Genomic DNA, 26,424 nt, shown 5'->3' on the forward strand with positions numbered 1-26,424 from the left:
TGGCATTGGAGAGGTTTGGCTTGCTTTGAGAGGTTGGGTGTGGAATGACTAATGGACTTGGGAGGGATAGGCTTGGAGGGGTTGGTGGGAAGGGTAAGGGTTGGGCTTGGGGGATTTGGGGTTAGGGTAAGGGTTGGGCTATTTGGGTTTGGGCTTGGAGGGGTTGGTGGGTAGGATAAGGGCTGTACTTGGAAGGAGTGGGGTTGAAGGATTTGGTGGGCATGGAAAGGGTTGGGCTTGGAGTATTTGGGGTTGGGGAAAATGTTGGTCTTTGACAGGTCGACAGGCAGGTCAAGGGTTGGGCACTGAGGGGTTGGTGGACAGGGTAAGGGTTAGGCTTGGAAGGGTTGTTTGGCAGGGTAAGGGTTGAGCTTGGAGGGGTTGGCATCAGGACTTGGAAGCATTTGTCTTGGAAGGTTTGGTGGTTCGGGGAAGGGTCAAGGTAAGAGGGGTTGGCGTTTGGGTTGGGTAAAGTCTTGGAGTTTAAGGAGTTGGGGGGGTTCAGGCTGAGGGTTGGGCTCAGAGGGGTCGGCAGTTAGGGTAAGGGTTTGGTTAGAGAGGCGCAGTTAGGGTAGAGTGTTGTTGTTAGCAAGTTTGGTGGTTAGACTAGGCCTTGTGCTTAGAGGGGTTGGGGGTTAGGCTGGGGGTTGGGTCTGAGCTACTTTCAGTTGGGGTTAGAGTGGTTGGGGTACAGGTTGGTCTTGGAGGAGTTGGCAGGAAGGGTAAAAGTTGGGGTTGGAGGGGTTGGTGGGTTGGCTAGACCTTGGGCTTACAAGGGTTGGTGGTTAGAGACGTTGGCAGTTAGAGGAGTTGGGGTTTAGGCTAGAGGATGGGCTGAGAGGGGGTTGGATAGGGTAAGGTTTGGGCCTAGAGTACTTGGTACTTAGGGTTAAGGGATGGGCCTGGAGGGGTTGGGCTTAGAGGGGTGAGCAGCTAGGTTTAAGAGTAGGTCTTTGAGGGCTTAACCATCTGGGTATGGTTGAGCTTGGAGGGCTTGGTGGGGATGTGTCAGGGCTTGGAAGAGGTTGGTGGGTAGAGGAAGAGTTGGGGTTGGCTATTAGTGGAAGTTTTGGGCTTGGATGGGTTGGTGGTTGGGGTATGTTTAGAAGAGCTAAGAACTAAGAGTTAAAGAACTTGGAGGTTAGGCTAGAGATTGGGCTTGGAGGGGTTGATGGATAAGAAAAGGGTCATGCTTGGAGGGGTTGGTCAGTAGGGTAAGGGTGGGCTTGGAGGATTTGGGGTTGGGATTGGAGGGGCTAGCGCATAGGGGAAGGGTTGGAGAGATGCATCGGGCATAATTGGCGAGGTTTTGGTAGGAGGGGCAGGCTGCAGGGGTGACCTGCGTAGGAGGAGGTCATGGACTGTCCTGTGCTGGTCATAGCCGGTTCCAGCTGGCTGAGCAAGAGACAAAATGGACTGACTGTGCACCAATACTGAACCACTCAGTTGACTTTACAGTGCCTCTGCAAAAATATATCGAATGGTGGTAAATGCCGAGAAAACAATGTCAGAGCAGGACGACCGGCCCGTGGGGAACCCGTGATGGAGCAGTCTGTTCCTGAAGGACTGTACCCCGTGGAAAGGATCCATGTTGGAGCAAGGGAGAAGTGTGAGGAAGGAGAGGCAGAGACAAACTCTTACGAACTGGCCGCAACACCCCATTCTCCACCCCGCCCTGCACCACTCGTGGAGTCAGGAGGTAGAAGAGTAGGGAACAAAGGAGTGAAGTTGAGTCTGGGAAGAAGTGTGTGTGCGTGGGGTAGGTGTTTTTAGTTTCATCTTTGCTTCTCACCATCCTACTCTATTTTTAATCGGCAACAAATTAAATTATTTTTCCCCAAGTCGAGTCTGTTTTGCCCGTCATGGTAATTGGTGAGTGATGTCCCTGTCCTTATCTTGACCCATGAGCTTTTGCATCTCATTTTCTCCCCTTGTCCTGCTGAGGAGAGGGAATGAGAGAGCGGCTGGGTGGGGTTCTGGCAACCAACCAAGGTCAACCCACCACAGTGTGTATGTTTATGCCTCTGTTTGTTTGAGTGCTTACTGCGAATACATGCTTACCCTCGCTACTGGTTGGACCTGGGGACATGGAGCTGTGGCAGCCTTGCTTCTCTCAGGCTGTCGGATTCAGAAACCCCTAACATCGAGGACAGAGAGAGGGGGAAGGCAGAGAGATGAGGGGAGAGAGGGGGAAGACAGAGAGAGGGCAAAAGGAGGGGCAGAGAAGGAGATGCTGAGAGAGAGAGGCAGTGCCGTGGTTTAGGTCAGGACAGACTAAACACACGCGTTAATTACTATGCAATAATTGTATCCACATGAAGGAGTTTGGCAATTCATCGCCCCTGTGAGAGAGTGTTTATTAATGCATAGAACCCTATCTCAAATGTCTACAGGGACAATTTTGTTTTGTTCACTGTCTGTTCATAGCCATGGAGATGTCAAGCTATGCGTCCGTAACTGGCCAGCCATTATGACCGGTAATTCCACTCCTTGGACGTATGTAGCCCACACAGGTTGGTTTTTGCACCTAATTCTTAGAAGTGCCTTCGCATCTTAGGTGTGCAGCTCACAGCTAAGTACTTCTCCTACTGAGGTATTAGGAAGAAGCAATTTATCGGCTCTGCTTTCTCAGTGTTTTCCTTCACAGATTAACCATCCTTGTTCATTATCAGCGAAGTGGCCAGTTGCATACTTTGGCAGGTAGTGTCCAAAGAGTCATTCTGAACAGCAGTAGAAATAGTCTTAGATACGTTTCTCATGACTTCCCAGGTCTTTTTTTCTGTTCAGTGCAATTGGAGGTGAGCCATTTCTAATCAGATAGCAGCTTTAGCTAGCCCCTCAAGGCGCTGAGAGGTTAGTTGTCCAACCAGTTGCATCTGGGCTTGGAAGGCTTGGATATCCATGGTGTTTAAGGCAACTCCTCCAAGTCCTAGCGCTCCCGATATGTCTCTTTTAGTTCTTCTGTGGATGCCTCGTTCAGGGAACACGGCGCACAGGTGGTAGTGTGTCAACTTGCATTCCAGTCCCACTCGATGTTGTACTCTTTCTCTCTCTTATTGGATAACTCCAAGTAGAGTTTGCCACTTGCCTATGGTAAACACATTGGAGGGTGGTGGTACAAATTGTGGGGTTCACCGTGTTCTTTGCCAAGATAATACTGAGGTTAATTCACTAGTGTTGGTTTGTGTTTCTTCCGTTAGATAGGGTCTCATATTTAAATTCTAATTTTAGATTGTTTGGGGTACATTTATAAATATTTGTGAAGTTGGTGGTCCAATTGAGTCTAGTCATCATACTGCAGAGAAGTCCTTTATGTTCACTAGTATAGCCTACATACCAGGCTTCATTTTTACCTGCTCCGCTCTGGCTGCTATTCTGAGTTAACTGGGTTGTATTATCATTAGGGACTATTATACAGTAGCACATTCCCCTTCAATTTCCTACCATACCGTGAATCCTCCAATATTTTTTTTGTTACGGTTCATTTCATATGATTCCCTCTCATTCCACAGTGGCGTGGTAGCTTGCGACCAGCACTGGGGAGTGGTCGTTTGTGCCACTGTTAAGGTCAAAGTCCAGACTGCTGTCCATACCAAAATAGGGTTCATCTTCCTGTGTAGAATGAGGTTCACAGGAGGTTAATTACAGCCAGTGTGTGTGTAGGTACACATTTAATTTCTCTGTTTTGTAATATTGCTCATGCTGTATGTCCCAGTCCATGTGCAAACGCTACCACCACCACCCCCCCTGTGTTTTGCCTTTCCCTAAGGGGGTGACAGCCCAAACAGTCATGTTTCCCATCTAATTGTGGCCTGTCACCATCAGAACCTTATCTCCAGCTACTGTTCTGACAGGCTGTGAGCAAGAGGTCCCACTGGAATATTAGGCTTCAAAACTAGCTAGGGGAACCAGAGGTGTGATGAAAACTCTTCAAGGGCAGAAGTATGGTGTGAGTACTAACTGGGTTATGTTGTTGCTCTGGCATGTAAACTGCTTGTGCTTAATTAGGAATAGGTAGGGCTATCAAGGCTAAAGTAAGAGAATTCTGTCCAAAAAGCATGTAATGGAAACCAAATACAACCAGCATGGGCCATAGAGTCAGAAGGGAGTTGTTGTGGGTTAACCCTGGTAGGCAGCTAAGCACCACACAGCCGCTCACTCGCTCCCCACTCCCCGCCCCCAATTGGATGGGGGAAGAGGAAAGGAAGAGTAAAAGCAAGAAAACTCATGGGTCAAGATAAAAATTAATAAGCAAAGGAGAAGCGGAAGAAGAGAGGAAGGAAAAAAAAACAAAACAAGTGATGCAAAGGCAGTCACTCGCCACCTCCCATGGGTAGACTGATGCCCAGCCAGTTCCTGAGCAAAAGATGGCTAACCTACCTAAACCTCCTGTCCTCTCCATTTTATTACTGAGCATGACGTTACATAGCATGGAATATCTCTTTGTTAAGTTTGGGTCAGCTGTCCTGGTTGTGTCCTCTTGTGCACCCCCAACCTGTTTACTGGGGGGGGGGGGGGCAGGCAGACTGAGAAACGGAGAAGGCCTTGATGCTGTGCAACCACTGTTCAGCAATAGCTAAAACATTGGTGTGTTATCAGCATTGTTTTGGTCACAAATCTAAAACACAGCACCACCGTACAAGCTGCTATGAAGAAAATTTACACCATCCCAGTCAGACCCAGTACAGGAATCTTGGGATGCAAGGCCACTTTCATCTACGTAACTGTATCAGTAATACCACATTATTATAGGTGACATCTCATCTTATATATGTCCTGATGTTTCATGAGCCCACTGAGCCACAAATAGTTCCCCTTTATGTTCCCAGTCCAGGTGTCTGTCAATTGTGGCAATCTCAGCAGCTTGGTCCACTTGATGGTTGAAGATTTGTTCTTTGGTGGCACTTCCCTTTGGGACATGGGCAATGTGGGACACAGGCTCGAACCCCCTTCATATGCTGCTAATATCTCTTTTTCAGTCATGATGTAGCAGATCCTCTATATCCTCAGCTCCAAAACCCTAGAGGTTGACCCTGAGTCTCTCTGGGTGCTTTCCGCCACAGGCTCCAGGTGGGGCCATGCTCCCCGGCTGTGCTGTAAAGCATGTTTCTCATAGCTTGTCCTGTCTGGACTGTCCCAAGGGCTACCGCATGAAAAATTTCCTGTTTAATCTGGTCAAAGGCTTGTCCCTGCTCAGGGCCCCATCCAAAACCATTCTTCTTTCAGGTCACTCGATGATAGAGAGGGCTCACAATCTGACTGTAACCTGGAATATGCATTCTCCAGAAACCCACAATGCCTAGGAAAGCTTGTGTTTCTTTTTTGCTATCTAGTGGGGACATAGCTGTTATCTTATTGATCACATCCATTGGGCTATGACGATGCCCATCTTGTTGTTTTACTCCTAAAAACTGGATCTCCTGTGCAGGTCCTTTGACCTTGCTTGCTTTTATGGATAAAACAGTTTTCAGAAGGAAACACAAACGCTTCCTCTGCTGTGTCGCGCCACACGATGACGTCGTCGATGTATTGCAGGTTTTGAAGGGCTGCACCCTGTTCCAGTGCAGTCTGGATCAGTCCATGGCAAATGGTAGGGCTGTGCTTCCACCCCTGGGGCAGTCGATTCCAGGTGTACTGCGCATCCCTCCACCACATGAAAGCAAACTGTGGCCTGCACTCTGCTGCCAAAGGGATCGAGGAAAATGCATTGGCAATATCAGTTGAGGCATACACTTGGCCACCTTTGACTCCAGTTCATACTGGAGTTCTAGCATGTCCGGTACAGCAGCACTCAACGACAGCGTGACTTCATTCAGGCCACTATAGTCCACTGCCAGCCTCCACCCTCCATCAGACTTTTGCACTGACCATATGGGACTGTTAAAGGGTGAGCAAGTCTTGCTGATCACTCCTTGATTCTCCAGTCGATGGCAAAAAACCTCATGGATGGGAACCAGGGAGTCTCGATTGGTGCGATATTGCTGCTGGTACGCTGTCATGGTAGCAATCGACACCTGCTGTTCTTCAACCCACAGCAATCCCACAACGGCGGGATCCTCCAAGAGGCCAGGCAAGGTAGACAGCTGCTTAATCTTCTCTTTACCCATGGCAGCTACACCAAAGGCCCACTGGTACCCTTTTGTGTCCTTGAAGTACCCACTCCTGAGGGTACTATGCCAAGGATGCACAGAGACTCCAGGCCAGTCACAATAGGATGCTTCCGCCACTTGTCCCCTGTTAGGTTCACCCCAGCCTCCAATATGGACAGCTGTTGGGATCCCCCCTGTCACTCCAGAAATCCAGATGGGTTCTGCCCCCCCGCACCCTGATGGCATTAGGGTACGTTGTGCACCGGTGTCCACCAGAGCCTTATACTCCCGTGGGCTGAATGTGCCAGGCCATCGAATCCATACAGGCCAATAAGCCCGATTGTCCCTTTCCTCCACCTTGGCTGGAGGCAGGGCCCTTCTATGCCTGGTCAGAGTATTCGTTACCTGAGTCCTTTAACTGCAAACCAGAAGTTCCTTCATTAGGATCAGGAGGAGGATCAGCCCTTCTGCTCTGCCTGGGAAACTGCGCAACAGCAACCAGAGCAGTAATCTTCCTGGATGGACCCTTTTTGGATGCTGTTTTTCCTTGCAAGCCACCTGATCTTCAAGGTTCAAGGTGGGTGCACTGTCCCACTTCCTCGTGTCCTCCCTGTGGTTGCGCAGATAGAACCACGGGGTGGCATGAGGCGTGTGCCCACAGTGCCCTTTCCCTTGAGAAGAGAAAGGCAGGCCAGTCTAGCCACAGTTGGTGCCTCGATGTCTGTCTAATCCATTATCACCGGGGTATTGGCATATGATGTTGGTGCACTCCATAGAAACTTCCGCCATGTGCACTGGACTTCATCCGGGTCTTTGGATCCTTGGTCGTAGTCCACGTTGCTGTAGGTCACCTCCACCGCTGCTTATTCCCTGAGATACTGGATACTTCCTTCCACTTGCCTCGGTAGTTTACAAGATCTTCCTTGATGGGATACCTCACCTTCACGCTTGACAGGAGCTGCCTCCAGAGGCTGTGGATTGTTGCCCCTCTTCCAATCCCTCTGTCAATACCCCGGTCCCTAGTGAAGGATCGCAGCTGCTAGGCTTCCTTGCCCTCTAATTCCTGACTGTTGGCCCCAGTATCCCATCATTGGAGCAACCAGGTGATAATTTGCTCGCCCGGATGACAGCTGAAATCTTTCTGTATCTCTCGCAGCTCACTCAGGGATAGGGACCGGGTGGTTTCTGACTTGTTTATGATTTCTGTCTCTTCCCCCTCCTGTTCTTGTGACTGCTCTGCTGGAGAACAGGCTGCCTCTTCTGATTCTTCTTCTGCTTCCTCTTAGGAGAAGCTTCTTCCTCTCTTACTGACTGAGTTGATTTCCCTTTCCATTGTTTCTTCTTGACTATAGGAGCAAGTGTTGAGGGCTGGGTGTCTGGTTTAGTCACAGTGTTAGTTTGTATGTCTTCAGAGACCCTCTCACCCCCTTGAGGGCGCTGAACAGTGGCTCGGTAGGCGTAGACCAGGCCCCAGCACAGTGCGAGAAGTTGTTTCTCTCTGGCATAGCTGGGGCATCCTTTTTAAAAAGTGTTCTGCTACTTCATTGGGATTCTGCACTTGTTTGGGAATGAAGTCCCAGACCATCGGAGCTGCAAAATGCTCTAGCTACCTGCCCATATTCTTGCGCGCACCTTGCCACCCAGGATCAGACTGCTTCAGGGCACATCCCTGTGTGATATTCCTAAATAGTCAGTTAACTTTGCTTTTTCCAGAAAGGCCGGAAACAGATTCTTGACTGTACTGATTTTGGCTGGGATAGAGTTAATTTTCTTCATAGTAGCTTGTATGGGGCTATGTGCTGAAAACAGTCTGATAATACGGGGATGTTTTAGTTACTGCTGTGCGGTGCTTACACAGCGTCAAGGCCTTTTCTGCTTCTTACACCGCTCCACCAGTGAGTAGGCTGGGGGTGCACAAGAAATTGGGAGGGGACACAGCTGGGACAGCTGACCCCAACTGACCAAAAGGATATTCCATACCATATGATGTCATGCTCAGCAATAAAAGCTGCAGGAAAGAAAAAGGAAGAGGCGGACATTCGGAGATTGTCTTCCCAAGTAACCATTATGTGTGACGGAGCCCTGCTTTCCTGGAGATGGGAAGTAGTGAATGAATTCCTCATTTTGCTTTGCTTGCACACGCGGCTTTTGCTTTACCTATTGAACTGTCTGTATCTCAACCCGCGAGTTTTCTTACTTTTACCCTTCCAATTCTCTCTCCCATCCCACTGTGGGGGGACTGAGCGAGCAGCTGTGTGGTGCTGGCTGGGGTTAAACCACGACATTGACACGCACCAATATGAGCACTCTGATTACCCAAGGATGTTCAAGAAACTGAAGAGACATTGTAACAATGCAGAAAACATCTACCCCACAGGAGAAGGAGAAGGTGCCGTTTTTTCTTTCCTCCACAAATTGACTCTCCAAGAGGAAAAAAGTGTAATTGTTAATTCTCTCCACCAGATGGTCCCCGAAGTACTGAGACAGCAGCAATGCAGGGCCCAAATACCTGATTAGGCTCAAGGCCAGTGCTTTTATCATAACTCTGCCAGGCAAAACACAACAAAGTGATAAACAGCACAGCAAACTGCAGAAGCCAAAACCGGCCTTTAACAAGCCCTCAAATTTGATGTACAGCAAGAGAGGAAGTATGACATGGAGCAGGTAGGGGAACCAGTGTAGAGAACAATTAAGTCAACATTGCGACCAGCAACAGCGAGTAACAACTTGTCAAGCAACAGCTAAACAGGTATAACAACCGTAAATTCCATCTAGCATGCAAAGGTCAAATCTGTTGTTATCTCAGACCCCTCAAGCCTCACGTTGGGTGTCAAAAAGGACTGTGGTGGGTTGACCCGGGCTGGCTCACTTCCCCCCCCCCTTCCCCCCCCAAAGATGGGGGAGATAATTGGAAGGCCCAAAGTGAGAAAACTTGTGGGTCGAGACAAAGATAGTTTAATAAGGGGTGGGGGGAGAAAGTTAAGAAAAAAAAAAAAAAAAAAGTAATAACTCTTTGGTCAGTTCAGGTCAGCTGTCCCGTCTGTGTCCCCTCCCATCCTCTTGCCCACCCCTAGCCTACTCCCTGGGGGGAGGGCAGAGTGAGAAACAGAGGCAGCCTTGACACTGTGTAAGCACTGTTCAGCAACAGCTAAAACATTATTGTGTTGCCAACACTGTTTTAGTCACACATGTAAAGCACAGCACCACAGAGGCTGCTATGAAGAAAATTAACTCCATCCCAGCCAGACCCAGTACATGCATCAACGTGTCACACTGGCGCATGAAGATTTACCAAATCCTGTGCGATGTTTTCCCTCAAGTTAGCCATCCAAATAGGTTTTCCTTGTCTCTGCCACTTCCTCTGTTTCCGCTGTATGATCCAGTCCCAGAGGGTGTTGGCCACCATCCAGGAGTCAGTATGCAGGTATAACCTAGGCTATTTCCTCTGTAATGCTACATCGATGGCCATTCTTATGTCTTGGACTTCAGTGGACTGACTCAATTGTCCTTCACCTTCATCTGGTTTTTATCATCCATGGGACAGGATTCCAAATGGCAGGTTTCTGTCTTCTCTGATTGCCAATAATTTGTCAAGAGCTGTCAGTGAACAGGGCATATTGGCGCTCATCTTCAGATAGCCTGTCATATCCTGAGGCTTCTTGAGCGTGTGGTAATACCCTGGGTGAGACCCCAAAATCATGATTTTTCAGGCCATTCCATGAGTTCTTCTATCAGGCCCGGACATCTGTGAGCCCACTGGGTAATCAGGGCTGTCCATTTACTCCAGGTAGCACTTGCCACATGAGGGCATTTCTCCTTTCAGCATCCAGTGAAATACTGGTAGCCTAGGTGCCAGCAGCAGTTGTGATTCTGTCCCCACCACTTCAGATGCTGCCCACATTCCTTCATAGGTGGCTAATTTTTAATTTTTTTTTTTTCCGTCGGGATATAGTTTTTGTCAGTATCTTGGTAGCCTCGGCTCCAGAATCCAAGGGGTCTTCCTCTGGTCTCTCCTAGTGCTTTCTGACATAAACTCTACTGGCTTGTTTTGTCCCCTGCTGATGTGTATAGCACATTTTGGACACTTGGACTGGTTCTGACGGGCCCCAGGGCAACTGCATGTGCTGCTTCTTGTTTTACCTGGTCAAAGGCTTGTTGTTGCTCGGTTCCCCTCTCATATGAGCTCTTTTCTGGTGACTTGGTACAGCGGGTTCCCAAGCTGACTGTATCTGCAGATGTGCATTTGCCAAAATACTACCATTCCAAGAAACATTTGCGTTTCCTTTTTATTGGTTGGTGGTGCCATTGCCACAATCTTGTCAGTCACGTCAACAGGAACGAGGTGGCACCCATCTTGCCATTTGAAGCCCAGAAACTGCTTATATAGAATTCGCTTAGCATAAGTAAGTTTGCTTAGCATAACTTCTGCAAGCTGTGGAACTTTGAACCTTCTGCTTCTTTAAGTAAAAAAGGCCTCAGAGTCTTCAAGCTAGAAGATAAGGGGTGCTGCATCCCTGGAGATAAGTAAAGGAACAGAATGGCGTCTAACAGAAGAATGTTTTGACTATTACCAAGAACTTATTTTCTCCAGCTGTGGGTGCAAAATAGCAACTGAAGGTCGGAACTTCAATTGACGGCCCACCTGACGAAAATTAAGAGATCCGATGAAGAACGGGGAGACCCCAGACTCTAATTTTGCAATTGGCCTGGGCTGACGCGTGGGGGGTAGGGTCTTGGATTGTGGGGGTATAACTGTGCAAGCTTGTTTTTCTGCTGAGCGTCCCTCTTCAGGAGGCACCCAGCTCGAGCTGCTCTACGCTGTACCTTGCAAATAAATTATTTATTTTAGGAGAATTTCTAGAATCCATGCCTGAGTCTTTGCAATGGGAAACCTAGGGAAAAGAAACTTATCTAACAGTTTGGCGCCCCAGATGGGACCCTAGGCCGCCACCTTCAGAGCCTCTCGTCTTCAAACATTCAACTGCCGGCAACGGGTGAGTTCACCTGGGACCTTTGGAGAGCAGGAGGCACCAAAGGGGGAGTGTTAAAATTCCCAGAGCAGATTTAGGGAAAGTACTGCTGCAGCTTGTTCACAGGTGCATGGCAGTGTAAAGCGCACACAAAGGAGGGGGTGCGTGGCAGCGTAAAGCGTACAAATTAGCAGGGTAGCACGCGGCCTGATCAGCATAAAGCGTACATAGCATATAGTTAAAGGCAATGGGGAATATACCCGGCATAGAGAAGGGTACGCCCTTAGCCGAGGTATTACAAAATTGGGAAAAAATGTATGGTACAGCGAGTTTGTCAACAAAGCGCGCAATGACCTTATGTTGAGAAGATGGGCCATTTATAACTGAAAACGGAAGCCCAGCAGAACGGTGGCCGTCGCAAGGATCCTTTGATCAGCAGAAACATACCTTCTTGCGACATCACCTAGAAAACAGATTCCTGGGACAAATGGATTTTTGGCATGTTTGGGGTGACTGGGCGTGTGGGAGAAAGCACCCGAGTCAGGGAATTGGGACAAAAGAGGTAATGCGTACCGTAGCTGAAGCTAGTGCTCCAAATGGCAGAGTTCAGACTGCGTCTGCCCCACCTTTCACTTCTTCTCTGTCCTCTGATGCTACTCTGCCAGCTGCCGGACTCTATCCTACAATTTCTATTGTGCTACCTGTATGGGGATATAGCGGAAGATTTGGCGAGGAGATTAGTTAAATGTAAATACGCTCAAGTGACTTGCACCTGTCTATAGAAAAAGCACATACATCACACTAATTGTTTTGCTGACCTCGTGTGCTTGATGAGTAGAACCTCTGTGTTAGATAACATAGGCCTGTGAGAAACTCTAGGCACCTTATCACTATTTCTGAGATTCCTGCTTTGTTGTGAGAAAGAGCGGGAGGCTGCGCCTGCCTGAAGCCTTGAAATACGGGCGAGCTCAGCAGGCCCGGTGATCTTCCAGCAGGGCTGAACTGACCAGCGCCTGCGTCCCCGCTTCTGTCACCTCTGCCTGGGAGCTTAGGTGTGGCTTCGGAGATCCCCCAGTAGAGAGGTAACTAAAATAAAACTTGCTCTTTGCAATGCATTCGTGGCCTCTGGCTCTTCTTGCGACGTGCCTGCGTATGTGTACACACTACCTAATCCTGCTGCTATGCAACCAGGGGGAGGGGGGTGGGGGGGGCTCTGCCTGTGTGAAATGTATATACTGAACAGCCTTGGAATCCTAGTGATCTTAGCCATATGGGGAGGCAAAACGCCAAGACTGAGAGAAGATGCTGAAAGATGTGCTCAGTTGTTCTCTAATATATGTACTGGATATAACCCGAATTGGAAAGATACTCAGATACTCTTGAAGGAACTATTTCAACCTGACAAGAGAGAGCAAATAATAAGGATGCAGAACTAGCTCAGCGGGTTGGAGGGAATGGGAATCCCTGACCAGCTATTGATCCAAATTGGGATTATAATAATAGTGGGGATAGAACCACTTGCCCTTCTAGTGGAAGCAATTAGAGCGTGTGGCGAGTTAGGGGTTAATTGGACTACAGTGCAAGAATGTAGGCAGAGATTAGATGAACACCCCAGTGATTTGGGGGTCAGCTCTGACAAGCCTTGTTGAAATATGGGAGAATGACCCAGCAGAATTTTAAGGAAGCACTTGCAAATAGTGTGTTTGTGGATCAAGCGACCCCCGACATACGGAAGTATTTTAAAGACCATGTGCCCGGCTGGCAAGGGGGAAACCTGCAAAAAAATCTAGGTGTGGCTGTGTTTGCGTATGATGAAAGGGAGGAGTTCCTCCTGCTGTGAAACAGTACCCTCTCCCCCAAGAAGCAGAAAAAAGCGTTCAAAACCAAATTGGCAAATGTCTAGCTCAGGGAATCTTAAAAGTATGTGAGTCACCCTACAATACTCCTATACTCCCGGTAAAGAAAAATAGATTAGATGAAGATGGAGACCCAGAATATCGCTTTGTACAAGATTTACGGGCAATTAGCCAGCACGTAGTGGTTCCTTACCCAGTAGTGCCCGATCCCTCCACTATACTCCTGCAAATACCGCATTGGGCAAAATGTTTTACTGTAATTGATCTAACTGCTGTGTTTTTTTTCATATCCCACTAGATGAAAACAGCCAACTTCTGTTTGCTTTCACGTGGAAAGGACAGCAACTGTCCTGGGCACGTCTCCCACAAGGGTTGGCAGGGTCGCCTACTGTTTTTTTTTGTGAATACTGGGAAATGATTTAAGAGATATAAAACTGCTGCGTGAATATGTTTCTGTGCAATATGTACATGATTTACTAGTAGCAAGTAAGGATGAAAGCGCCTGTACAATAGATACTGCGCATTTATGCACTGCCTTAGTGGAGAAAGGGCACTGTGCATCTCTGTCCAAACTGTGTCCCAGCTGTGTCAGAAAGAAGTAAAATACTTAAGGTTTTATTTTAAGGGAAGGACAGCGAGAAATGCACCCAGAAAGGGTAGACGTTATAGTTTAACTTCCACATCCGGTCACAAAGAAACAGGTACGCAGATTCCTTGGAGCAGTAGGATTCTGTCAGCCGTGGTTCCCTGGGTTAGGAGAACTAACAAAACCCCTAACAGAAGCATCAAGAGATGTGGAAGTAGAGCCTATTGCATGGGGCCCAGAAAGGAAGTGAGCCTTTAAAGCAATAAAAGGAGCCTTAGCCCTAGGACTCCCAGATTATGCAAAGACCTTTAATGTGTATGTACATGAAGGAAAGGGGATAACACAGAAGTTAGGACCCCACCAAAGACCAGTTGCATACTACTCCGCACAACTAAATCCCATCGCAGCGGGAGTACCAGCCTGCATTAGATCAGTGGCAGCAGCAGCAACAGTAGTAGAAAAAAGCCGTCCACTTATTCTGGGACACCCTGTGACAGTTTACGTCCCACACGAAGTAGAGATACTGCTATTCCATACCATATGACGTTGTGCTCAGCAATAAAAGCTCAGGGAAAGGGAGAGGATGGGTGGAACAGTAAATCCTGTTATCCTCTGTAACATCTTCTTCATCCCTTTTCCCATCCTGGCTGGGGGCAGGGCTTCCCTACGGGAGGTTTATCAGAGCCAATTCTTCCAGGAGAAAGGTGTAGGAGGATTCTTCTGCTGGTGGGGCTGATGGTGTGAGGCCATTCTCAGCCTGCTGTGGCTTGGCGGATGTCCTTTCTTGCTGTTGGAGTTCAGGTACCTGGGTGGCCAACTCCCTGGTGCTTCTGCCATGCCACCGGGCCATGTCCTTCCATTGCTCTTACAGCCATGCCCACAGAGCTCCGTGGGTCACTCTGGGGCATCTGCTCCTTCAGTCCATCAGCAGGTGGCACTGGGTCCTCTTGTTCTCACATGGCGGCCACCCGCGCCTTAACAGTGGAGGAGGCAGAAACTTCACAGATGGAGTGCATCACCTTCTTCCTCCACCGGGGCCAAGGAATTGGTTCCTAAGATCATCCCAGCCATGGTACTGGCTAACCGAGGACCCTCCCCACAAACCGATCACTTCCAAATGGCCTGGGTCACCCCCTCTTGGTCCAGACTGATCAAAGGTGGGCTGTTATGCCATACAGCACTTTGACCACTGCTCATTCCCTTAATCTCTGAATCCCTTCTTCAGTCACGTGCCACCAGTTCTGGATGCACATATCCAGGAGGTCCTCTTTCTGTAAATCACATCCTCTCACCCCAGCAGCAAGCAGTCTATGTCACAGATTAGTTTCACCACAAGATCTGATTGCACTATCCACAGCTCCATCACTGGACAGAGACCCCCAACCATGGTGCCTCCCGGTTATCTAGCTCTAAGCCGTTGGTGCCCACATCCCCGAACCCACTCTGCCACTGCCTCCCCTCAGCAGGACAGCGGGAGAAAACAAGATGAAAAACTGGTGAGTCGAGATAAAGGTGGTTTAATGAAAGAAAGCAATGGTCGTGCACGGAAAGAAAGAAAAACAAAACAACAAAAAAAAAAAGAAAGAAAAGAAAAGAAAAGAAAAGAAAAGAAAAGAAAAGAAAAGAAAAGAAAAGAAAAGAAAAGAAAAGAAAAGAAAAGAAAAGAAAAGAAAAGAAAAGAAAAGAAAAGAAAAGAAAAGAGAAAAGAAAGAAAAGAAAAGAAAAGAAAAGAAAAGAAAAGAAAAGAAAAGAAAAGAAAAGAAAAGAAAAGAAAAGAAAAGAAAAGAAAAGAAAAAGAAGAAATTATCCTCTACTTACCATCAGCAGACCATGTCCAGCCACTTCCTGGGCCTCAGTATGCTTCAGAAGAGAAACGCCTTAATAACAAATGCCCCCCGCCGACACACTTTCTTCTCTTAGCTTCTATTGCTCAGCACGATGTCATGTGGTATGGAATATCCCTTTGGTCAGTTTGGCTCAGCTGTCCTGGCTATGTCTCCTCCCAACCTCTTGCCCACTCTCGAGCCTACTGGCCTTTGAGGGGAAGGGGGGGGGGGGGGGGTGAGGGGGTGGGGCCTGGAGAGACAACCTTTATGCTGTGCAGCACTGCTCAGCTATAGCCAAAACACTGATGGTTTATCAACACCTTTCTAGCTACAAATACAAAGCAAAGCACTATGAGGGCTGCTATGCGGGAAGTTAACTCCATCCCAGCCAGAACCAATACAGTCTCAGAAATCAGCACCGTGTAAAGATAACATGGTTTCAGTTTCTTCCTCTTCTTCCAATGTACACCCCCATAGGTGGATGGGCCACCACAATCCCTGACACTGTCATTCCCCGCCTGTCCCCAATTGCGTATAGTGGGAAAGGTATGCATGAGACTACCTGTACCCACAACTTTGTCAGTTTTCAGTTGCTATACCAACCTGATCCCCTTCTATGACAAGGTGACCCACCTAGTAGATGAGGAAAAGGCTCTGGATGTTGTGTACTTAGACTTCAGTAAAGCCTTTGACACCGTATCCCACAGCATTCTCCTGGAGAAGCTGGCAGCTCATGGCCAAATCCAGTTGGCGGCCAGTCACGAGTGGTGTTCCCCAGGGCTCAGTGTTGGGGCCAGTTTTGTTTAATCTCTTGATCAATGATCGGAATGAAGGGATTGAGTGCACCCTTAGTAAGTTTGCAGATGACACCAAATTGGGTGGGAGTGTTGATCTGCTGGAGGGTACGAAGGCCATACAGAGGGATCTGGACCAGCTGGATCGTTGGGCTGAGGCCAATTGCCTGAGGTTTAACATGGCCAAGTGCCGGGTCCTGCACTTGGGTCACAAGAACCCCAGGCAGCGCTACAGGCTCAGGGAAGAGTGGCTGGAAAGCTGCCTGGCAGAAAAGGATCTGGGGGTGCTGACTGGCAGCCGGCTGAATATGAGCCAGCAGCATGCCCAGGTGTCCAAAAAGGCCAACAGCATCCTGGCTTGTATCAGAAATAGTGTGGCCAGCAGGACTAGAGAAGTGATTGTGCCAGTGTACTCAGCACTGATGAGGCCCCACCTTGAATACTGTGTTCAGTTATGGGCTCCTCATCATAAGAAGGACATTGAGGTACTAGAGAGAGTGCAGAGGAGGGCGACGAAGCTGGTGAGGGGCCTGGAGCTCAAGTCTTATAAGGAGCAGTTGAGGGAGCTGGGGCTGTTTACCCGGGAGAAAAGGATGCCGCGGGGAGGCCTTTTCGCTGTCTACAACTGCCTGAAAGGAGGTTGTAGCATGGAGGGTGTTGGTCTCTTCTCCCAAGTAGCAAGAGATAGGACAAGGGGAAATGGCCTCAAGTTGTACCAGGGGAGGTTTAGATTGGATATTAGGAAAAAAATTCTTCACAAAAAGGGTTGTCAGGCATTGGAACAGGCTGCCCGGGGCAGTGGTGGAGTCACCAACCCTGGAGGTGTTTAAAAGGCGTTTAGATGAGGTTCCTAGGGACATGGTTTAGTGCTAGAGTTAGGTTAGGTTATGGTTGGACCCGATGATCCTGAGGGTCTCTTCCAACCAAAATGATTCTACTGCTACTGGTTTGGCTGGGGGTGTGTGTGTGTGTGTGTGTGTGTGTCGAGTGCATTTGCCATGCTCCACCCCCTGACTACAGTCAACCTACTTTCTTCTCTCATAGAGTGGTAGTGCGGTTACCTCTTGCCCCTATGTCATAAATATGTGGCAAATTGTAGATCAGCTGTAAGAGTCCAATCGTTTGATAAATTGCTTGGTTTAAATGTTAATTAATATTGTCTATATACAGTGTTAACATGCATGTGAACTTCTGTTAAGCAAATAGCTTTAGTAATATAAAATGTCGGTATCAATTGTACTATTGAGAGATATCTCATGACTAACAGGGAGTATGTTCTTAGATGTTTACCAGACTCTTATATGTAAAATGGTTGCAAGTAAGTAGTGCAATACTGTTAGAGCTAACAAAATCACAACCGGATGAAGAATTAGGATCAAAGTTCTCGTTTTTGACAGTGACCATCCGAATAAGGTCTCCCACTGATAATACTTTCCACTCCCCTTCAGTCTCATCAGGACATGATGTACCTTCAGCAGCAATAGGATGATATATTATACTTTCATCTTAGAGGAAGCTGCAAAACAAAAAGATGAAATAGACTGGCCTCAGCAGGGTCTGCCAGACAGGTTATCCCATTAGAAGTAAGGGAAAATCCATTGTGCACTAATTCTGCATTTTGCACCACTGCTTTGATCTTTGCCTTTAGGAGTCTCAAGGATGTATGATGAAGTACCTTTACAGTTATTCACAGGCCCATTATCTAAACACAGAGGTTCTACTTGTGGTTTACGTGCTTTTCTACACCCCAGCTGCAGTTGCTTGAGCATACTTACAATGTTCCTCCTCGCCATTCTTGCGCCATTCCCATACATTCCACCCCCTCACTCAAGAAACTGCTTCTGCTGGGGCCAGCAAAGCCAGAGCTGTTCACTTGGGCTTGTGAGGTGTAGCACAGAGCAATTTACAGAGATACATAATAAACACATATAGGAAAAGGAATAAACATATATGTACAATAATGCTTTAAATCAGGTGTCCCATTCGTCTCATCAAGGAATTAAATGAGTTATTCAGCCAGGCATTGTCAGTATATTGTTTCATTTGATGCATCAAGTGCTGAGGATGTCAAATGCTGTCTTCCATGCTGGATAATTCATCAGTTGAAGCAACACATGCCTTCAAAATCAAAGCAGCGTTTATAGCCTTTACCTACTCAGAAAAATAACAATAAGAAACATTAATATCAAAATCCCTTAGCATGGTATAATTCTGCAATACAACTACCAGGGTTGTCATGCTGATAAAACATATTGTCAAAAGATCTGCTACTGTTAGTCTTCCCTTAATACAAAAGGCAGATGAGGTAGTTACAGTAGAGGCAAACCAAATCTAAGTATTTATATATTGGTCTTGTGGAAACATATCCAGGGCATAGGCTCGTAATACAAGATTGCAAAGCATGACGAGCCAGCCTGTGATAGGAAAGGCCATCACCTCCCAGTAATACAAAACATTTCTCCAGCTCCTGCAGCTGATGCTACTCTAGGTCTGATAACCTGATGTGAGGTAATTACCCACACAGTTTGGAGAGCTCTGGCTTGTGCTTTTTCAGATTGAACTTCAATGCAGTGTTGCATTCTTGACACCAATAACACTGTTCCAATGCTGTCTCCTCTAGATAAGGTACAGGTATTTATTGAAGATACCTGAAACACAAGAACTTGAGAATCTGACATTAGCAAAGGATGTAAAATAAGAGGAGAAGTCAAGGTACAAAGCCATACGGCATTCTCTGAAGTTATTACATGGATTTTTACATCTAGATCAATAGGCTGCAGTCCCACTTCACAATCCATTGGTGTGAATAATTCCATTTCCCCTGTAGTTAGTCCTGACACTGTATCCACAGCAGTGTATACGTATTGCCACCCCCTAGACTGGGGCAGGGGGCCCATACAATCAACCTGACAGGTATTCGCGGCCCACTGACCCCATTTTATCTTTCCCCATGGCCTACATAATGCCCTTAAATGTAGCTGTGTACAAGTAGCACAATGATGTGAGCATGTTTTATAAGTATATAATAGCAAAGGGGTTTGAATGTGAGCAATGTCCCATGTGTGTGCAATATAAGCTAATCCATGTCCACAAACTATATGCACATTTAGAGCTTGAGCATGCAGCTCGGCAGAGGCCATATTATCTACTTCCCTATTGTTTTGTGATTCAGGTGAATTGACCTTATTGTGCTCTTCTGTTAACCCTTCACAAGGGGAATCCTCCTCCACAGAAGATGTGGGGATAAAAGTTCTCTCATGCCCTAAAAAAAACCAAAAAAAGCATGTGATTGTTTTAGTGCAGCTGGTACAGAAAACTGCTGGACTGTGTGCTGTACCTTATCTGGAATTTCTCTAAGTTGTCCATGTCAAACTATTCCTAAAAATAGTACAGTAGCATTTTAGTCAGATTAATTGTCCAGCCTTGGTGCTGTAAATGCACTTTCAGAAATCTGTCAGCCGCTTCAGTTTCTTGTGTCAGTATTGAAATTTGTGCTCCTGTGCCTATTAAAATTTTCGCCAATTGTCCTTGAGGGCCAACCAGGCACTCAGCCGAAGGCACCCATTCGTCATCCCATCCAGGTACTGGAAGTTCAGGAGTCACATCCCAGGTTCCCTTGCTGTCCTGGTTTTGTTTAAAACAAGACCAGTTCTCTGTTAGTTAATTTTCCTTTCAGCTAGGTTCTTCTAAGTAACTGCATTTTTCTGAAGTTGGCTGCATGTTTTTCGGACAGTGTTTGCTCCGGAGCTGATAATGCCTGATGCTTACAGTTTTACTGAGCTAACAATAGGAATAGTATGCAGAAAAGGCCCAGGTTTATCTTTTATTGCTATAGCAGCCAAGGTTGCTGATAAATTTTGTACATCCCATAAGTGAAAGGGTTGTGCTTGCAGGGAGGGGTGGACAGAACAGGTGACCCAAACTGACCAACGAGGTATTCCATGCCATCCATGTCATACACAGTATAAAGGTGGGAGATCACGAGGGTCTTGCTCTCTTTGTCCATGGCCGGTGTCTGTAGAGGACCCTGCCTGTTCCCCTGCCGGCAATCCTGATCCTGGTTCCAGTCCGTGCACTCCTGAATCCAGTTCCTGTCTACTGCTGAATCCAGTCCAGGACTTCCTGGTGTCTGCCAGGCAGCCTCTGGCGAGACGCCAGCCCCCAAAGCAGGTGACTTGCCACTGCTGCTGCACTACTCTGGGAAATTCAATATTGGTTTTGTATATTTTGCATTGTTTTCTTCCATTATTACTATTATTAGTAAAGCTTTCTTAACTTTCCAACTCGTAAGCCTCTCTCCCTTTTCCTCCTACTCCCTTTCCTTAGTGGGGAGGGCGGGGGTTAATAGAGAGCATCTGCCACACTTTATTGTTGTCCTGCAATAAACAGTGACACTTACTCTTAGCTTAGAACCAGTTTCAAAATGTTTGTGCTATCCTGCCTCATGTAGGAGTTCTAAACGTACTTCCTGACAGGCTCTTACCCCCGAGCACCCACCCTCAAGATCTGCAAGATTACACTCAGGCAAACAAATTTGGCAGCTGTAGGTGGTCTCTGCATTGTGGACATCTGTTGGATGCACTACAGCTGTACAATCCTCTTTTCACAGTCCAAAGCTCCCTTCGTATCCCACTTCTGACAGCAGTTTTAGTAATGTCAGTGGTTAGGTCTGGACAGACTAAATGCATGCCTTGATTACTATGCAATAATTGGTTCTGTGTGAAGGAGTTGGGATATTTATTGTCCCTGTGAAAGAGTGATTTTTAGTGCAAAGAACCCTACAAAGTTCACAGTATCACAGTATGTTTGGGATTGGAAGGGACCTCAAAAGATCATCTAGTCCAATCCCCCTGCTGGAGCAGGAACACCTAAGTGAGGTCGCACAGGAACATGTCCAGGCGGGTTTTGAATGTCTCCAGAGAAGGAGACTCCACAACCTCCCTGGGCAGCCTGGGCCAGTGCTCTGTCACCCTCACTGAGAAGAAGTTTTTTCTCAAATTTAAGCGGAACCTCTTGTGTTCCAGCTTGATCCCATTACCCCTTGTCCTATCACTGTTTGCCACCGAGAAGAGCCTGGCTCCATCCTCATGGCACTCACCCTTTATATATTTATAAACATTAATGAGGTCCCCCCTTAGTCTCCTCTTCTCCAAACTAAAGAGACCCAGCTCCCTCAGCCTTTCTTCATAAGGGAGGTGCTCCACTCCCTTAATCATCTTCGTCGCCCTACGCTGGACCCTCTCCAGCAGTTCCCTGTCCTTCTTGAACTGAGGGGCCCAGAACTGGACACAATATTCCAGATGTGGTCTCACCAGGGTGGAGTAGAGGGGAAGGAAGACCTCTCTCGATCTACTAGCCACCCCCCTTCTAATACACCCCAGGATGCTATTGGCCTTCCTGGCCACAAGGGCACAGTGCTGGCTCATGGTCATCCTGTTGTCCACCAGGACCCCCAGGTCCCTTTCCCCTACACTGCTCTCTAATATGTAATTTCCCAACCTATACTGGAACCTGGGGTTGTTGCTGCCCAGATTCAGGACTCTACACTTTCCCTTGTTAAATTTCATTAGGTTATTCCCCGCCCAACTCTCCAGCCTGTCTAGGTCCCGCTGGATGGCAGCACAGCCTTCTGGCGTGTCAGCCACACCTCCCAGCTTAGTGTCATCAGCAAACTTGCTGATAGTACACTCTATTCCCTCGTCTAAATCGTTAATGAATATATGGAATAATATTGGCCCCAGTACTGATCCCTGAGGCACTGCACTAGATACTGGCCTCCAACTAGACTCCGCACCATTGACTACCACTCTCTGGCTTCTCTCCTTAAGCCAGTTTGCAACCCACCTCACTACTCTATTGTCTACACCACACCTCCTCAACTTAGCTGTGAGGATGCTGTGAGAGACTGTGTCAAAGGCTTTACTGAAGTCAAGGTAGACCACATCCACCGCTCTGCCATCATCCATCCACCTTGTTACATTCTCATAAAAGGCTATGAGGTTGGTCAAGCACGACTTACCCTTGGTAAAGCCATGCTGACTGCCCCTAATAACCCTCTTATCCTTGATATGCCTTGAGATGGCACCAAGGATAAGCTGTTCCATTACTTTCCCAGGGACAGAGGTGAGGCTGACCGGTCTATAATTACCCGGGTCTTCCTTCTTGCCCTTTTTGAAGACTGGAGTGACATTTGCTTTCCTCCAGTCCTCGGGCACCTCCCCCGTTTCCCAAGACTTGGCAAAGATGATGGAGAGCGGTCCAGCAATGACTTCAGCCAGCTCCCTCAGCACCCGCGGATGCATCCCATCTGGACCCATGGATTTATGGATGTCCAGACTATTTAATTGCTCCCTAACCCAGTCCTCATTGACTAAAGCAAACTCCTCCATTGACCTGGCTTCATCCGGGGTCTCAGGGGTGCAGGGCTCCCCAGGACAGCTTCCGGCAGAGTAGACAGAGACAAAGAAGGCATTCAGTAATTCTGCCTTCTCTGTATCTTCTGCCACCAGGGCACCCACCCCGTTCATCAGTGGGCCTACATTGCCTCTGGTATTATTTTTATCTGCTATGTATTTGAAAAAGTTCTTTTTGCTGTCCTTGACCCCTCTCGCCAGCTGTAATTCTAAGGAGGCCTTGGCTATCCTAGCTGCCTTCCTACATCCTCTAACAGCAGCCTTATATTCTTCCCAAGTGGCCAGCCCCTGCTTCCACGACCTGTAAACTCTCCTTTTCTGCTTGAGCATACGCAACAGATCCCTATTCAACCACGCAGGCCTCCTGGCTCCCTTCCTTGACTTTCTTCGTGTGGGGATGCTCTGATCCTGAGCGTGGAAGAAGCAATCTCTGAATGCAATCCAGCTATCTTGGGCCCCTTTTCCTTCAAGCAGTCTTGCCCATGGGATTTCCCCCAGCAATTGCTTGAAAAGGCCAAAGTTAGCCCTGCTAAAGTCCAGGGTTGCAATTCTACTTGCTATTCTGTTCCTGCCACCCAAAATGCTGAACTCCACCATCTCGTGGTCACTGCAACCCAGGCAGCCCTCAACCTTTACTGCTTCGACCAGACCCTCCTTGTTAGTGAGGATGAGATCCAGCAGTGCACCTCTCCTAGTCGGCTCCTCCACCATCTGCATGAGGAAGTTATCATCAATGCACTGGAGGAACCTCCTGGACTGTGGCTGGCTGGCTGAATGGTCCTTCCAGCAAACATCAGGAAAGTTAAAATCCCCCACAACAACCAGGGCCTGTGACTGTGAGGCCACTCTCAACTGCCCATAGAAGGCCTCATCAACTTCCTCAGCCTTATCTGGTGGCCTGTAACAGACGCCCACAACAGTGTCACCCCTGCCAGCCTGTCCCTTGATCCTGACCCATACACTCTCAACTCGCTCGTCATCCACTCCTGGGCAGAATTTAGTACATTGTAGTTGCTCTCTCACATAGAGAGCAACTCCACCACCACGCCTGGCTGGCCTGTCTCTCCTGAAAAGGGCATAGCCATCCATGACCACATTCCAGTCATGTGAACTGTCCCACCATGTTTCCGTAATTGCCACCAGATCATAATCTCCCGACCGAACATAGGATTCTAACTCCTCCTGCTTATTCCCCATGCTGGGCGCATTGGTGTACAGGCATTTCAGGGAGCGAGCAGAGCACACCAAATTCTCCCTAGGGGCATAGGAGGCCACCCGGTCCTCATCAGTTTTAGAATGCTGCCCCACTGGGACAAGCCCAGCTACAACCCCATCCCCCTTTGAGCCTAGTTTAAAGCTCTCCAAATGAGCCCAGCTAATTCCTGCCCCAGCATCCTTTTGCCCCTGCGAGATAAACCTTTCCCACTTGACACTGTCCGGACTGGTGACTTATAAAACCAACCATTATCAAAAAATCCAAAGCCCTGTCTGTAGCACCAGTCTTGGAGCCAACCATTAAGAGACTGAATTTTCCTATTCCATCCCACATCGTCACTTGAAGATGGAAGGAGTGAAGAGAAGATCACTTGAGCCCCTGAGTCTTTCACCATCCTTCCCAAGACCTTGAAATCGTTCTTCATTCCCCTCAGACTATGGGAAGCAGCTTCCTCCCCATCTGTCTGGAAGACCAGCAGCGGGTAGTAGTCTGTCGGGTGCACCAGTTTGGGGAGCTCTCTAGCAATATCCTTGATCCGGGCTCCAGGTAGACTACAAACTTCCCTAAGGTGAGGGTCAACCCTGCATATTGGGCCCTCTGTTCCTTTCAGAAGGGAATTTCCTATTACAATCACCCTTCTTTCTTTCTTATCAGAGGCAGTCTTAAGTTGTGAAGTCAACCGCCTCTTCCTATGTGATCTTGTAGGCAGTTACAGCAAAAATGACTATCTCTACTTCCCCTTCCCTTGCTGACAGGAGCAGCAGTTGTCAGAGGTTGGGAGGAGCAGGTTGCTAGAAGGTGTCTGAGTGGGCTTCTGTTCTGGCCACATACGAGCATGGTCCCAGGCATCCCCAAAGCCAGAGTCATGCTGCCCCCCTTCGGGCTGAGGTGGATGTGTTTTATGAGGTGGAGAGCACCTTCCAGATTATTTCATCTTTAGTTGTTGTTGGACTGTTTTGAACTGTCGCTTGTTGATTGGTGTAGCAAGTCACCAGGCAAATATTCTTGCATAAGTTTAGTTCTGCTATTTCTGCAAATTATGTGTTGTGGGCTTTTTTTGTTTTGTTTTGGGTTTTTTTGTTTTCTTTTTTTTTTTTTTTTTTTTTTTTTTTAATAACACCTGCTTCGCTGTGCTTCATCTAACAAAAGTTACAACTCTAACACCTACGTAGCAACATACCAAAGGTCAAACAGTGGGCCTCCAACATCAGTCTAGTTATTCGAGTGATGTCAGCTCAGTAGGCCAAGACAACCAGAGGAGGGCAGAGACAGAACAGGGGTTACAGAGGGGGGCCAGAGGGGCAGAGAGAAAGCGAAAGAGAGCAAGGCAGAGGGGTGATTTTATAAGTGTAGCACTTCTCTGTCTCCTTCCTTCCTTGCCTTCAGAAATGTTTACAAGGGGATGTTTTTGGAAAACCTGAGTTCTAAACCCCTCAAGTTCTTACCAAGGAAAAGTTCTTAACAGCTTTGATTTAGATATGCCTTGATTTATACAATTTGAAGATTAAACTCATACAAAGAAGTCGATTCTTAAAGACTTTAATTTTTTTTTTTAAAGCATTTAAGACCGTTTTCTAACCAATGTGCATCATCAATAGGTTCAGTGAAAACACCATATTTCTTCCTAGTATGACATCTATAATACCAAAAGCACACTATGAGAATTCACACAGCATAAACTGGTACAATTGGTACATAGCATCGCTTGGTACAATGTTTTACAAGAAGAAAACTGAACTTTAACATTAACTGCTATAAAAACAATGTTTCCAACTCATACAAAACACAGTAAAAAGCCATCCTGACACATCGAAAAACTACACACTAACAGGTCAGTATGACTGGAAGAGAGTATGTTTTATACAAATGAAGCAATCAAGCAGTTGAAAAACTATTTACGTTCTTTCCTGCTATTAACTGGACAAACATAAAACATACTACAACTCTGTCTCCTGTTTTCTTAATGGGATTTTGATATGTGTATTGTTTATTAATACTAGATAAAACCATCAGCAAAGCATTTAAATATTTTTCAAATGAAGATCAAAGGGGCTGTTATTCCACAAAATTTAACATTAAAATATTATGCTCATAAAATTTTTAAAACTTTTGGTCCGTAGATTTCAAATGCAAAACTTAATAACTTTTATTTTATATTAAAAAAAAAACCAAACTCCAGCAGCATCGTTAGTTTTCATTACTTTTCAAAGGGATTCCTTTGGATTTTCCAGCTCTCTCTCTTCACCTGATGTTCTAGAAAAATAATAAGGCAACGTTAATAGCCATATAAAGAATTTTAGACATAAGTCTTATTTTAAAATTAATTGATCTGGAATAAGACTAGAATCTCAGTGTGTTGATGCACATTCAGCAGTAGATGAAGTTTGGAAGACTGAAACAGTCACTGATGCCAGCTTCTCTCCTTGAGAGCACTGTCTGTCAAGTTTGTGTTGACTGCAAGACCATGCCATCAGCAGTGTGCACATTCAAGCTTTCTTCCAATGAGTTATAAAACCTGAATGATTGCAGCATATTGCTCCAGATTGTTTGCAGTGACCATTGCGACAATTATTTAAGGTTTGCTTTCCCCCTTATAAACAAAGTGCTTTGTCCCAAGTATTTATGAGGTTTTTATCCAGAAAATACTGGGCTTTTTATGCATCCTCACTCTACT

The 26,424-nt window shown here is 47.1% G+C and overlaps 2 protein-coding genes across 5 annotated transcripts in view; one reads left to right on the top strand and one right to left on the bottom strand.

Annotated features, from left to right (window-relative positions):
• The window catches only part of LOC135577049 (lens epithelium-derived growth factor-like), a 108,858-nt gene that overhangs the window by 55,401 nt on the left and 27,033 nt on the right, over positions 1 to 26,424 (top strand). The gene's annotated exons all lie outside the window — the stretch shown is intronic.
• Positions 25,274 to 26,424, bottom strand: part of LOC135577050 (lens epithelium-derived growth factor-like) — a 67,438-nt gene continuing 66,287 nt past the window's right edge. Inside the window, exon 8 of the mRNA XM_065044695.1 lies at positions 25,274 to 26,003. Coding sequence (XP_064900767.1) covers positions 25,948 to 26,003 — 56 coding nt within the window. The 3' untranslated portion in view covers positions 25,274 to 25,947. The remainder of the gene's footprint in view (positions 26,004 to 26,424) is intronic.

The sequence above is a fragment of the Columba livia genome, chromosome W, assembly GCF_036013475.1.
Source record: "Columba livia isolate bColLiv1 breed racing homer chromosome W, bColLiv1.pat.W.v2, whole genome shotgun sequence".
In the NCBI taxonomy this organism is placed as follows: Eukaryota; Metazoa; Chordata; class Aves; order Columbiformes; family Columbidae; genus Columba; species Columba livia.